Source organism: Drosophila sulfurigaster, chromosome 3 (assembly GCF_023558435.1).
Source record: "Drosophila sulfurigaster albostrigata strain 15112-1811.04 chromosome 3, ASM2355843v2, whole genome shotgun sequence".
Lineage (NCBI taxonomy): Eukaryota > Metazoa > Arthropoda > Insecta > Diptera > Drosophilidae > Drosophila > Drosophila sulfurigaster.
Window position 1 is genome coordinate 37,310,176 of NC_084883.1, and position 13,332 is coordinate 37,323,507.

The 13,332-nt window shown below is 34.7% G+C and overlaps 5 protein-coding genes across 6 annotated transcripts; 1 reads left to right on the top strand and 4 right to left on the bottom strand.

Annotated features, from left to right (window-relative positions):
* Nucleotides 1-424: 424 nt before the first annotated feature.
* Nucleotides 425-7,044, top strand: LOC133841664 (alpha-1,3-mannosyl-glycoprotein 4-beta-N-acetylglucosaminyltransferase B). Of its 2 annotated transcripts, XM_062274296.1 has the most exons (5): nucleotides 426-865; nucleotides 1,810-1,920; nucleotides 2,009-2,329; nucleotides 3,161-3,257; nucleotides 3,328-7,044. In XM_062274296.1, the coding sequence occupies exon 5, from the start codon at nucleotides 3,382-3,384 to the stop codon at nucleotides 5,152-5,154; it is 1,773 nt and encodes a 590-aa protein (XP_062130280.1). In that variant the 5' UTR covers nucleotides 426-865; nucleotides 1,810-1,920; nucleotides 2,009-2,329; nucleotides 3,161-3,257; nucleotides 3,328-3,381; the 3' UTR covers nucleotides 5,155-7,044. The 2 variants fall into 2 exon arrangements, with proteins under 2 accessions (XP_062130281.1, XP_062130280.1); XM_062274297.1 differs by lacking the exon at nucleotides 3,161-3,257 and having other exon boundaries at nucleotides 425-865.
* Nucleotides 7,045-7,243: 199 nt separating this feature from the next.
* On the bottom strand, nucleotides 7,244-7,999 carry LOC133844880 (C-type lectin 37Da-like). Its single transcript, XM_062279155.1, has 2 exons — nucleotides 7,839-7,999; nucleotides 7,244-7,786 (listed from the first exon to the last, which is right to left on the bottom strand). The coding sequence occupies exons 1-2, from the start codon at nucleotides 7,921-7,923 to the stop codon at nucleotides 7,320-7,322; spliced, it is 552 nt and encodes a 183-aa protein (XP_062135139.1). The 5' UTR covers nucleotides 7,924-7,999; the 3' UTR covers nucleotides 7,244-7,319.
* Nucleotides 8,000-8,744: 745 nt separating this feature from the next.
* Nucleotides 8,745-9,673, bottom strand: LOC133842521 (C-type lectin 37Db-like). Its single transcript, XM_062275641.1, has 2 exons — nucleotides 9,515-9,673; nucleotides 8,745-9,459 (listed from the first exon to the last, which is right to left on the bottom strand). Exons 1-2 carry the CDS (start codon nucleotides 9,579-9,581, stop codon nucleotides 8,975-8,977), a joined length of 552 nt encoding a protein of 183 aa, XP_062131625.1. The 5' UTR covers nucleotides 9,582-9,673; the 3' UTR covers nucleotides 8,745-8,974.
* A 44-nt stretch (nucleotides 9,674-9,717) lies between these two features.
* On the bottom strand, nucleotides 9,718-11,200 carry LOC133842519 (N-acylneuraminate cytidylyltransferase A). The gene is made up of 6 exons (XM_062275639.1): nucleotides 10,849-11,200; nucleotides 10,599-10,789; nucleotides 10,319-10,523; nucleotides 10,095-10,262; nucleotides 9,936-10,032; nucleotides 9,718-9,865 (listed from the first exon to the last, which is right to left on the bottom strand). The coding sequence occupies exons 1-5, from the start codon at nucleotides 10,950-10,952 to the stop codon at nucleotides 9,936-9,938; spliced, it is 765 nt and encodes a 254-aa protein (XP_062131623.1). The 5' UTR covers nucleotides 10,953-11,200; the 3' UTR covers nucleotides 9,718-9,865.
* A 310-nt stretch (nucleotides 11,201-11,510) lies between these two features.
* Nucleotides 11,511-13,302, bottom strand: LOC133842520 (flightin). The gene is made up of 4 exons (XM_062275640.1): nucleotides 13,202-13,302; nucleotides 12,359-12,634; nucleotides 12,137-12,292; nucleotides 11,511-12,065 (listed from the first exon to the last, which is right to left on the bottom strand). Exons 2-4 carry the CDS (start codon nucleotides 12,628-12,630, stop codon nucleotides 11,933-11,935), a joined length of 561 nt encoding a protein of 186 aa, XP_062131624.1. The 5' UTR covers nucleotides 12,631-12,634; nucleotides 13,202-13,302; the 3' UTR covers nucleotides 11,511-11,932.
* Nucleotides 13,303-13,332: the final 30 nt, after the last annotated feature.

Sequence of the window (13,332 nt, forward strand, 5' to 3'; positions counted from 1 at the left end):
AATTAAGCGCTGTTTTTCTTAATAGCTTTATTTAACACCTGTGCCGGTATGTGTACGAAAGCAACGTCAACAGAATATACTTATTTACGCCAAGAAAAAAATATACAGAAATCTGGTCGCACTTAATTTAACATATTTGTATACGGACAACGGCGCATCATTTCAAACTGCCAACAACTCTGTTGGAAGTTCGTGTTGTTTTCTGTAATTTATTAAATAATATTTGTACATATATATGTATTTTTAAAAACACCGATGTAACATTGATATAAACTAAGTATCTAAGTACCCAATGTCTGTTGTACTATAAAGCACTCAAAATTTAACAGCAGCAGTATTAAGTTATCGATAAATGACAGTTTTACATGCAAGCAAGCGTCTGGCAACGCTATTTACCACTCTTCAGTAGTTGCAGCTGCACATTCACGTTATTCAGCACTGTGAATTGAATGTTGCTCATTGTTGTTATTGTTGCTCACGGAGGAGTTTACTAACTTTTTCCGCATATTTAATGCACAAAGAGTATCGCGAGTGTTGCAATAATTAGCCAAGCGCGATTTACATAACCAACTGACCAATAATTTGTAACGAAAATGTAACCAATTGTTAACGGAGTGCATGCAAATTGTAAAAGTTGCGTATGGCAGCAAAACGAAAGAAGAAAAATTGCAAACGACCAACAACGACGAAGACACCACCCACACAACATACAAAAAAATTCAAAACTAGCGTTTTGTTTTCACACTTAATCAGTTCCTATTAACGCAAGTGGCGTGTCGTTTTGAATAAAGTTGCGTAAATTGCGCACAGATTGTGCGTTGTTATTTGTAAAGCTGCCGCAATTAACGGAATTATTTTACGTGCAGTGAGTATGGACACCGCACAAACATTGAAGAGTGGAGAGAGTGAGTGACTGGGCGTGTGTGTGTGTGTATAGCATTCATGGGGCGCTGTTGCTAATGTTGTTTATTTATTTATGTTTGCCCGGACGTCGCTCGTTCTCGCTTGCACTCGCACTTTCGTGTGTATTTTTATTGTTTTTTCTCAAATATGCATTGGCACCGTTAATGTTCACACTTAGCTCAGCGATAAACTGATATTATCAGTAATTTATAAATATAGCGTAACCCACATTAATGCGCCTATGTGTGTGAGTGTGAGTGAAGCAGCTGTAAGATGCCTTTGAGCCAGGATTTAAAAAAATATTTAACCAGCTTTGAACTAGAACGAAGCTGTTGGCAAACCTGGCCTAATCAGTTTTTAACTAGTTTCAAACCTGGTTTGAACTTGAATTTGTTTTTTTTTTATGAGTGTAATAACAGATTTACAATTGTGTTAAAAAGAATATTATACAAAATATATATCGCTGTTATTTCAAGTTCAATCCCGAATTGAGATCAAAGGTGATTGAAAGATTATATTTCAGGACCAGAATGAGTTGAAATTTGATCTTCCCGAAAATGTATTTTGGATTCTTGTGAGATTAGAAATACTATTAAAAAAAATTAGTAATATTTTGGTGCCTTCTGTATGCTTTAATCTTTATGAGATTTGACACCAAATCACCTTCGATCTAAATAAAAGCTTCAAATTCTATATATATAGTATATATAGTAATTACAAAGCAAATATGTTTTCGTATGCCGTAATCGTTCAATTTCGAGCAAATTGCGAGCCAGTTAGAACGTTTTTAGAAATTTTGTGTACAATGGGGATTTAGCTCATTAACGCGAATTAGCTCATTTATTTGCACTTCTCCCTGTTGTGTTTGACTACTTTTATTTGTTTTTGTTGTTTTTTTGTTTACAGTTTGCTAGCAAAACCCCACCGACGATAAAAACAACAATAACATCAACAGCAACAGGAGGAGAAGAAGGAGAAAGAAGAGGAGGAAATCGCAAGCATTTGGCGCTTGGCCATGTAAATAGATTTCTCTTTATATACTAGATACATTTATAGTACATATGCGACAATACAATATCTATTATACAACTATTGTTGCTTGCAGGTCATGTGGCGAGAATAGCGACAGCTGCCGCATAAAAGACGTTAACAACAACGTTCACGGCTGAGGGCAACAACAACAACAACAACAACAATTATTATTGCCACTGCCAGACGTTGTTAAACGCTTCCGACCAGCGCCCAATCCCAATCCCCCCATCGCCAGAGCAGCAGCAGTGTCCACAATGGGTGGGCAACCCACTTCTATTAGTCACTAAAACGTGCCGTCAAAATGCGAACTGTGGAGACGACAGCCATCAGTTCAGGCTGAGCAGCGATGTGGCGACAAATTACACAACGTAGTCGAGCAACAAACTTAACGCTGGTAAGCGGAAATGAAGCTTCATTTAAGCAAAATTCCTCGATAGGGGCAGAGGAATTTGTCCATTAAAGTTTACTCCAGATAATGTCAAGCTGTTGATTGTAAAAGTCATTATTTCATTTGTGATTAATGAATTTTCTAGTGCTGCAAGGGCAACTATTTAAATGAGTGCATCAGTCACAAATTTGCATTATATAATTTGACATGCGATAGTAGTTGTTAAAAATTGCATTGTTATAATATTGTGTTAATTTCAAAGCCGACGTCATATGCTAATTAGAGTTGTAATTATGCAAATGATTTGCTTTTAACTGTTTTACAATCATGTATTCTGACTTGAAAATAATAGCAGAGTTTTAATTGCATTTAATTTGCATATTTCTGCACTTCATTTTACATTTAATATACTGTCATTAGCCTCAGCTTTTTAAATTAAAATGCAGTTGCTGAAGCAGCTCTATTACATTGTTAATAAACTGATTACTAACAGCATCATGGAAAACCCGCTGATAATTGATATATTCAAGAATATCCGAGATCAGAGTCATGTCAACAGAGTCAAGGTTCTGCTATTAATAGCAATCAATTAATATTCTGACTGAATGTTACAATTCAATTAAGACAGCTTCAATTTGAGACTGATTGAATGGGCAATCGAATTGTTGATAGCATCAAAGTTCGATGTGCGTTTAATTTAATAGTCTGTTCTGTAGAATTCTGCATTTAATGCATACGCCCCTTAAATGACATGCAGTTCTGAGAAAACTTTATCGATTCTTTATTGTACCCTTCCATTCGCTTCTTTCCTTTATTCAAACCTTATTTAAATTGCAGAGCATTTTCAAGTCAAAGTTGGTCGTCTCGTAAGCAAATCGGAATTTATTGCGCCACCATATCGAGCAATATTTACAATTGGCAATGATTAAATTTGGTATGCAGCACACTTAATTTAATGCGAATTCAAAATGACGCTAACATTTATCTCTCTCTCTCACTTTCAGTTTAACTGGAATTGCATCGATTGAAGTCCAAGGCAGCGGCAAACAGACTGCAATATGTTCAAAATACGTCAGAGGAATTGCATGCTAATTGCCACGGTGCTCATACTCGCGCCCTGCATTGTGATATTGATGGTCTTGGGTCCAGAACTATCCACCGAACAATCGCTGACACAACGCCTGGCCGAGTGTCACATGCGATTGCAGTACCTCGAGTCGATGTATCGCGCCCGCCAGGAGGATGTTTCACTGCTTTCTCAGTACTTGGGTCAGCTGCAGTTCACCAATGGCAGCGGGAATGTGTCGAACGTGAGTCCACCACCGCAATCGGTGGCCAACTTTTTGGATGCATTGAGTCCGGAGGCACGTCAGCTGCTGCGCAATGCATCGCATGTGACGAAAACTACCGGCACAACGACCACGCGTGGCTATGTGCCTGTCCATAACATCCGGCTGCCCAACGCCTATCATTTTCTGCCTCATCTGCTCGACGATGCGGGCTCACTGCGACCCGCGTATTTGAGGAGCAAAGGACGCTGCGATGTGAGCATTGTACTTGGGATTCCAACAGTGCATCGCGAGAAGCAAAGCTATCTGTTGGGCACACTACACAATCTCATCGAGAACATGAACGATGAGGAGCAGAACGAGACACTCATCATTGTGTACATTGGGGAAACGGATATCGAAGCGGTGCAAATGATTGCCAAACAAATTGAGTCAAACTTCGAGTCGCAAGTCGAGAGTGGACTCATCGATATCATCGCACCGGCACCAAGTTATTATCCCAACTTTGAGCGACTGCGCATTACATTAAACGATCCCTTGGAGCGTGTAAAATGGCGCAGCAAACAGAATCTGGATTTTGCCTATTTGATGGCTTATGCGCATGCTAAGGGCACGTTTTATGTGCAGCTGGAGGATGATATTTTGACCAAACGACAGTTTATCACCACCATGAAGAAGTTTGCGCTCATTAAGAGTGCTTTAACAAAGCCGGATCAACCGGAATGGTTTGTGCTCGACTTTTGTCAGCTCGGCTTCATTGGCAAGATGTTCAAGAGTGCCGAGTTGCCCTACTTAATCACCTACTTTCAAATGTTCTACAACGATAAGCCAGTCGATTGGTTGCTCACGTACTTCATAGAGTCGAAAGTGTGTCGCACGGACAAGGATCAAAAGCATTGCAATCAAGAGAAGGCCAAGTATTGGCAGCACTTTCGCAAATCGTTATTTCAACACATTGGCACAAGCTCCTCGCTAAAGGGCAAAGTACAAAAGCTAAAGGACAAACAATTTGGCAGCAAGGTGCCCACATTTTATGCCCACACGCACAATCCGCCAGCTTTGGTCAAGTCAAACATTGCGCCATATAAAAACTTTTTGCTTAAGCGTGCATATCGTGGCGAATCGTATTTCTGGGGTCTGCTGCCGCAGCCTGGTGACTTGGTGCAGTTCATCTTTGAGCAGCCAACGCTGTTGCGTCGCTATCTGTTTCGCAGCGGCAACTCGGAGCATCCGTCGGATCGTTTCTACAACACCACCGTGGAGCTGCTGCCCGCCGATAGTCTCAGCGAAAACTCATCTGTTTGGAGTACTTACAACACGACAACTGATGGTTATTTGGTTGTTGGCTCTTTCGATAGCCTCGGCGTGGCCGAAGGATCGCTAGATCCCAAGATTGGTGCCATCAAGGAGTTGCGTCTGCATGTGCACAGCGACAGCGAGAACTGGGCGCTGCTCAGCGAGATTGAGTTGCAAGAGTTGGGCAACAATGCGAGCAACTCGGAGACGAATGCGGCAAAGCCGCGTTTTGTGGCAGGGAGCTGATTGTTGCATCGCCATCGGCAGCTGAGTGATGATTGATGATTGAAGCGGATGTCTACTACGATATTGATATATTGATATTGATGTGTCCCTAATTGTATCTCTATTTGTGTGTCTGGTGTAATTAACTGTGTGTATATTTTTTGAGTGCTACTTTTAATGCCTACCATCTAAATGTGTATATAACTCTCTACCCTATTTGTAACGATCGTCGACTACTATCAATAATTGTAATTGCAACAACAAAAAGGTTTACGCGTTCAACAGATATTAACTCGAATTTATACATTTCCCACACTCGCGTGTAAACTAAACTAAACTGCAAAGCAGCGTTTACCCGTCAAAGTAATTAATGTAATTGAAGTGATTAAATTTCATGCTAATATCTGGCTCGTGTGAGTCCACCTTTTTGTAACTAGCAATGTCATAACTATAGAGTTTTGTGAATTAACTGTCCTTCATTCCCGCATATCCCAAGTGCCCCTTTCCATATTTATACTATACATCCAACTAAAGTTTATAAGAGGTGTATGTAACTGCGAGCAATTCGTTATCCACTCTTTATACACAACTATTGTTATTATTATCATTATTATTCTTATTTTTTTTGGTTGTTATTTGCTATGCATTTCTTAGAGTTAATTTTAAGTGTTATCTTTATTGATTGGCTACTATTTCGAATCCAAACATTCCGACTGTTTTTCTGTTTGCTGAATTTTAGATGTACTTCTTAATCATACTCGAAACTCATTTACAAATTTTTTGTATCCATTTCGCAACCACTTTGTTTTCTAAGTTATTGGTTATTTTTTTATTTAAGCTACAGTTACATATCAATCGCAATCGCAGCTAAAAAGAAAATCGAGAAATCTCGGGCCATACGAATCGAATTAGTATGTAATAAAAATAATATTCATAAAAATATACAAAATTCAACACATATTCATAATCGAATTCATCGTAACATGCGGAAGCGGACATTTTTAGCATTGTTGCTTTTTACTGTGATTTGTTAATAATTTATGCATATAAACCATGAACAAACTAAACATAACTAATACATTATAATAATGTGCGTTTTTTATAAATTATAACAACAATTGCTGATTAGTAATCTAAATTCCAAAACAAAGTTTTTTACACGAAAGCAAAAAAGAAAAATGTAACTAAAACAACATTGTATTGAATTGATAAACAATTGGATTTGCCAAATTTATTATAGCATATAAAAGAGAAAAGATTTACACTTGGTTCCTGTTAAGCAAACAATATTCTTAATTATAGTGGCATATTCTACAATTAATTTAACAATTTCGAAACGAATCGAATCTTTTAAAAAATGAAAACATTGCAAAAACAATGTTAATTTAATGCCAACACTAAAATTTGTGTACTGCTAAAAGAATGTATAAACGAACAAAAATTGTAGACTGCTTTGGTATAATGTTTATAATAACTGATGTCACGTTAATAATTTGCTTGCTTAATTTAACATATGTACTCGTATATGTATACTTATATTATAGATATTATACTATATATATTTTTATATATACATGTCCAATGTACGTACTTCGAAAGCCACAATAATTTTGCACAGCTCATTTACAAATGAATTGAATGAAATGTCATGTGTTTAATTACAACAAAAATGTATTCGATTTCAATATTGAAATCGTTTATATAAATAGCTAAATATATATATGTATATAACGCGTTTCCCGCATACAACAAAATTAGCGAAAATATTTATTGATGGTTTTGTTCGAACTCGAATACAACAACAACAAAAATATACCAAGAATCAGCACGCTTGTAAAACGTTCTTAAAACTTGCGTGCTATTATGTGTATAAGCTTAATAAATCATTAAAACAAAGATATCTGATAACAATTTGCATTTTTATTTAAAATATCTGATGTGTTAACTTTGCTTCACAAGTCGAATGAAATATTTTTATAAAGTTGAAATATTTTCAATTACATTTTCATTTTGTTAAAAATTATATACTTAGGTGCTTAGAGGCAATGTTAACTACAAAGAAGAAAACTGATATAATAAAGTTGCATAGAATATCATTATATTTTGCAATTTTATTTTTATCATTCTACATATCTTTCTTTTTCTTTATATATTTTAGAATTATTGATGATATAATATAATTTTTATCACACTACAAAGTTTATTTGAAGGGGATATTTTGTTTTGCAAATAAACTGACACAAGTCATAACAATTGTTATCGTTCATTTTTAAAATACCCCAAACGTAAGTGATCAACTGAGCGCAGTTTTCATCTCCAAACTTATTATTTGGCTCACCCACATCCCACTTTGTAAAGCTGGGCGGATAGCCGGTGGTAATCGATTGATAACCTCCCTCCTTACTTAGATTCGTTAAATCAATCCAATAACATTTAGTCTTACTTAAGTGATTGAGTAGCGCATCGTATTCGTTTTCGTTTTCATAGCTTATCAATTCGGCACCCAGTTCATGACATTTGTGAAGTGCGGCAAACCAATTTAATGTCGTGTCTTCCTCAATGTAATAATAATTATCGAGGATTTTCTTAAATGGTTTCGTGTCTGCATTAAAATCATCTGCAATTCCATTTTGCCATCTTACCAGTATCTGATCTGTACGGGATCAATTTTATTTCACGATTTTTTTAAATACTCGAAATATTACCATTATTATTTGGCACGGCAGATATATGAAGCACGGTGATGTGAATCAAAATATAATAAACTAGCCATAACTCTTTAGGAAACATTTCAGCGATATAATAAATACTGATCAACAAAATTAATTTGCAGTCGTATTTTATACACAGGCAGAGCCTACAACTATTACTAAGGAAATGTTTATTATTATGAACATTTATAATAAGTTTTATTCTTTATATACCCGCAACCCATAGGGTAGAAGGGTATTATAACTTTGTGCCTACAGGAAATGTATGTAACAGGTAGAACGAGGCATCTCCGACCTTATAAAGTATTATATTCTTGATCAGCGTCAACAGCCAAGACGATCTAGCCATGTCCGTCTGTCCGTCAGTCCGTATGAAACACTGGATCTCAGTTTGTTTCAAATTTTTTCCACTCCTACTTCTGCCCCCCTCAAATCAAAAATCGAATAACAAGCATAATTTTAAAGCTAAATTTGGTATATACAATAATTACTATAGTAGTTATGATTCCTGAAAATTTGGTTGCGATCAGATGATAATTGTGGAAGTTATTAAAGAAATACTTTTGTATGGGCAAAAACGCCTACTTACTAGGGGTCTTAGTTGCTTTGGTCGACAATCTGGTACATTGTGCCGTCTATGGTATATTTTGAATGGTGTACTATATCATTTGGTATATTTTAGTATTTTTAGTATTTTCGGAATATTTTGAAAATAATACCTCAATATTTTGCCTTTATTAAAAATGGGTAGTGGGTATCTCACAGTCGAGCACACTTGACTGTAACTTTCTTACTTGTTAGTATTTCAACTTCAACCGCAAGTATACACAATATAGAATTTTGTATAGAACTCTATGAAATATTGAATAATTCTGGATACAAAGAATTAATGTTTCAGAAAAATGAGGTCGATTTGAACTAAATTCATAATTAATAATCAACGTTAAAAAATTTTGCCATATTTATAATGGCCCCACTTTCATTTTAAAGTTAACTATCAATTAATATTATGATAATTGAAAATTATAAAATGATTGTATTTTATTCTATTCGCGTTACTGCCTTGAACTTAAATGAATCATAAGCTTTCGATTAGTAAATAGAGTAAAATATATTATATTTATATATTCTTAGTTTAACCAGACCACAAAATTAGTTTGCAGTGGTAAATTGGTCTGGCATATAAAGGAACACAATCGATCACATTGATTGTCGTTCATGATTAACTTTTGTCTGCGATAGTCTATTAATTGTACACAACGTTCATTTTTTCCCATATTATTCGGTTCCACTCTGCCCCATCTATTAAAGCTGATCGGAAGTCCAGTTGTCATGGAGTGGAATTTAAACTGTTCACCGAGATCGTTAAGATCGATCCAATAGCACTTTCTCACATTTAATTCGCTTAGCACCGCATCATATTCCTTATCGCTCTGAAAATTCACCAAATTACTGCCCAACTCACGGCATTTGTGCAAAGCTGTATACCAATTAACTTTGATGTTCTGTTCGATATAATAGTATTTCTCAAGGATTTTTTTAAAAGGTGCTATATTCCCATGAAAATCATTTGATATTCCATTTTCCAAAACCACACGCATTTGTTGAAATGGCTCTAAATAAACAGGATTAACATAAAATGAGAAGTTTTTAAATTATTTTATTTTTACCAGCATGAATCACAGCCAGCACGATAACACTAAAAAGAAGGAATGTCGATAATACTTTGGAATCCATTGCAAATCAAACGAATGCAACATTGGTTGCAAAGGCATCATAAACAATACCAAACGATTTCTAATACTATAGCCTTTTTATAATCAATATCAGGGTTGTCCACCGACATTTGAAATTTAACAATATAAATGCCAGGGACTGCAAGACATAATTTTTTTGGTTTGTTAAATAAAAAAATCAAACAACAAAGAAAATTTGATTTTTCAAGTACTACAAAGTTGAATAAAATCAAGTTTTTTTGTGTTCTTGGTGTTAAGTTAATTAATATATTTGATCCACATATTCTGTAAAATAAAATACCATTATTATTTTTATGCACACAATTTATATTTGTAATCACTGTACATTTCTTACCTATAACTCATCCTTTATAATACTGCGTGCTATCGTGAGATCTCGATATGAATCAATTTCTAGACCATCCTCCGGTGCAATTTCAACAACAGAACACCTTATCACGTTTAAAAAATATACATATATTTTTAAGCTTGCGTAAACATTTTGTACACTCACTTTTCATTTTGAAAAATTCCTTTCATTGCGAGTTTTCTCTTTGAAAAATAAAACATTCCCGCTTCAACCAAATCTCCTGACCAATCTTGCCTTCTAGGACGCGCTTCCGCATTAAAGCCCACAGGCAGGATTTTATCATCAACCATTTTCCAACGTAAGAAATGAATTCTAGATTCGAAATAAGAATTAATTAATTAACAAATTGTATATAATTAAAGACAAACCTCTTTACAGCAAAGACGCAATCATGTGTCTGAAATTTCTCGACTGCTTCTTGAATATAGTTTTCTCTTAGGAAAACCGAAGTGCATTGAAACAATGAAAAATTTTGAACTTTGCTATGAACTTCCAGGAACTCCATAACAGCTTCAATGGATGACGACTCATCTCTTGCATAATGCGGAGGTCGAATATGTACTCGAGCACCATCTTAAAAGTAAATATAAGTACATACAATTATGACATTATTATTCGTAAAAAAAAAGCAGATATATAACAGCTCACATTTTTCAGCTTCCATTGCAATTTTCTTGTCATCTGTAGAAACCCAAATGTGTTGAAAGCAACTAGAATTTCTGATAGTAAGTACAGTTCGTGATAATAGAGATAATCCATCAATTTCAACCATATTCTTGTTTTTAATTCCCTTGCTTCCTCCACGAGCGAGTATCAGAGCATATAAATCATTGTCAGTACTTAGAAAAAATCATCAATTTAGTTAATTTAAATATATTTATCATTTACGGAACCTTACCAAGAGGGCTTTGTTTCAACAAGAATAAGAACATTAAGTATCCAAAGTATCAGCGACTTTTTCATTGTAATATTCACGTTTAGGAACTTAGTATGGATAACCATACAGATCCACAAATAAAATTAAAGTGAATAAATCTGAGGCACCCATAAGAATAATAATGTCACACGTTCGTAGGCTCAATGAGCGTACAATGCGTTAAATTGATAATAATAAAAAACGAGAACGCGGTTAGTTTGTGATTTACTGAGAGCATACGAAATTTCGAAAGAAATAATGTAAATAAGCTCTTGTCCACGCAAGGCATTACGTAATCGTGGTGTAACCAAAATGTGAGGTATCTTAAAATTGAAATATCCTTAGATAGGAATTTATAGTATATGTTCTCATAGTTATTAAACTAAGTAACATATTACTAGACGTTTGCTAAACTTCAGTTTCCCCTAGGATCTAATTTCTTTTTGGTGGCGGGTGTTCTTTAAAGATACATTTATTTATTTTAAGTTTTTTAAATCAATTATTTTAAAATTTGAAGTGTAATCTTGTGAAGTGTTTTATACTTTAAGATTTGCAAACAACTTTTAAAAGACACAAACTTACAGAACTTTTGTAACGCCCCTCGAATATTACACTGTAAATTTGAAAATAAAATTATACATGCATTTGATTTGTAGCTTGTATTATTTGATTTATTTATATATTTATTGCACAGTTATTATATATTGCTCAATGGTTATTTGTACTTTTAGATCTTGTCGATTGTAAAATTATCACTTACTTAATTATTTTTGGTCGTGAGTAGGAAAAGGAGAAGAGAAATAAACTTAACAATTGCTTAGTCTATTAACAGTGTCTTTTTCTTAGTGTTTATTAAATAAAATAGCTTGAATTGAAATATTGAAAATGATATTTGATTTGAGACGTGTTTTTCTTTCAACTACAATTTTGGCTATCAAATTAAGAATGTAATTTTAATTATTATATGTACATATGTATATACAAAAATTCCTATGTCCACATCCTACGATAATAAACAAACATAACTTTTCAGTTCTATCAAGCTCAAGGCAGTTGTGAAATCAATTTAAAGAACATTTGCATATCTCTGGTTGATGTATGCTTTAGTATGGTAATTATAAGTTCTGATTGATGCAGCTAATGTTTGGATTAAGTGCTTGTCCCGCTTTGTTGGCACAAATGAGTCCAAATCCCCGGCACTGTAAAAAATTAAGGAAATCAAAGAAATATGAATTAACTTATGAAGTCAATTTTTCAGTTTTTAACTCACTTGATGTCTCGTGTCCGCAACACACGCTCAGCCCAAGTTTGTGGTCTTGGGATTTCGCGTGCGACTCCAACCTGCTTTTTGTCCAAATAATCAATGACATCGTCATAGTAATTGGTTCTGTAGTTGTACATATATTTGTACTGCAGAAACTTTGGCCTAAAAATATAGAATCGAAGTCTATAAGTCTGTCAATTCTATTGAATAAAATTCAGATATTCTTACCGGACCCAATGACGGTATAGCTGAACTGGTTTCCTGTAACCATCGTCTTCAGGTGGAGGTGGAGGTGCCTTGACTTCAATTTCAGGCTCGACTATATTTTCCACTTCTGCCTCTGGTGCAGCTTCAGCCAGAGCAGCCTCGGATCTTGGCTCAGACTTTACGCTCTCAGCTTTTGAGAGTGCTACATCAGCAGTACCGGGTTGTGAAGAAGTCTTTGCATCACTAGCATCACCGCCATCATCGAAACCCCAAGGATCTTCTTCATCCGCCATTTTACTAAAACATTAAATACAAAATTATATAATAAAAGTAAATCACAAAAGATTTCTAATAAATTCTGTTTAAGTTAGAAAGGATCTTCAAAAAGAAAGAACACTTTTCAAAATGTATCCAAGGTAAACGGAACGTTCTCAGAAGTTTAGTAGCTGCAAAAGCTTTTATCTAAAAGGTCAGTAAATTGGGGCTACTAAATATAGCGATGCAAGAATAAAGCCAAGAATAGAGGCGACGCTTATGTAATGTTTCCCAAAATAGGTTATGTTATTTGGGGCACCAAGTGCATAAAAGTTAGGTCACAGTCTTACCGCATATTGGCATTTATATGTAGGTCGGATTAATGGAAACATTTTTATTCTTGGCACAATAATTAAATGAATGAATTCGAATTATTATCGGAGAACTCGGTATCTCCATGACCATTAATTATGAAACACTTTCAAATTTATGCATTTTAAATAAATATCCCCAATTGAAGACACTCTTTCTTCACATTCGTAGTGATAAAGGATCTTGTTTTATCCTTGATAAACATTCAATTTATTTTATTTGTCATTTATTTTCTACCTGTAATATAGTGTTTATAATGTGATTAAACTAAAAAGACTAACCAGTAAATTTTTTTCCCTGAACCAAAATGCCATGTAATTTCTCAATCCGACAATACACATACTCAAATAGAATATATAATAAAAGCA

Bases quoted from the DNA above. Each gene is read 5' to 3' on its own strand.
- LOC133841664 (XM_062274297.1), top strand. From the start codon at position 3,382: ATGTTCAAAATACGTCAGAGGAATTGCATGCTAATTGCCACGGTGCTC.
- LOC133844880 (XM_062279155.1), bottom strand. From the start codon at position 7,923: ATGTTTCCTAAAGAGTTATGGCTAGTTTATTATATTTTGATTCACATC. The intron at 7,787-7,838 runs GTAATATTTCGA...GATCCCGTACAG, and splicing joins TGCCGTGCCAAATAATAATG to ATCAGATACTGGTAAGATGG.
- LOC133842521 (XM_062275641.1), bottom strand. From the start codon at position 9,581: ATGGATTCCAAAGTATTATCGACATTCCTTCTTTTTAGTGTTATCGTG. The intron at 9,460-9,514 runs GTAAAAATAAAA...CTGTTTATTTAG, and splicing joins GCTGGCTGTGATTCATGCTG to AGCCATTTCAACAAATGCGT.
- LOC133842519 (XM_062275639.1), bottom strand. From the start codon at position 10,952: ATGGTTATCCATACTAAGTTCCTAAACGTGAATATTACAATGAAAAAG. The intron at 10,524-10,598 runs GTGAGCTGTTAT...TTTACTTTTAAG, and splicing joins TGCAATGGAAGCTGAAAAAT to ATGGTGCTCGAGTACATATT. The intron at 10,263-10,318 runs GTTTGTCTTTAA...TTTCGAATCTAG, and splicing joins TGCGTCTTTGCTGTAAAGAG to AATTCATTTCTTACGTTGGA.
- LOC133842520 (XM_062275640.1), bottom strand. From the start codon at position 12,630: ATGGCGGATGAAGAAGATCCTTGGGGTTTCGATGATGGCGGTGATGCT. The intron at 12,293-12,358 runs GTAAGAATATCT...CTATATTTTTAG, and splicing joins CTATACCGTCATTGGGTCCG to GCCAAAGTTTCTGCAGTACA. The intron at 12,066-12,136 runs GTGAGTTAAAAA...AATTTTTTACAG, and splicing joins TTGCGGACACGAGACATCAA to TGCCGGGGATTTGGACTCAT.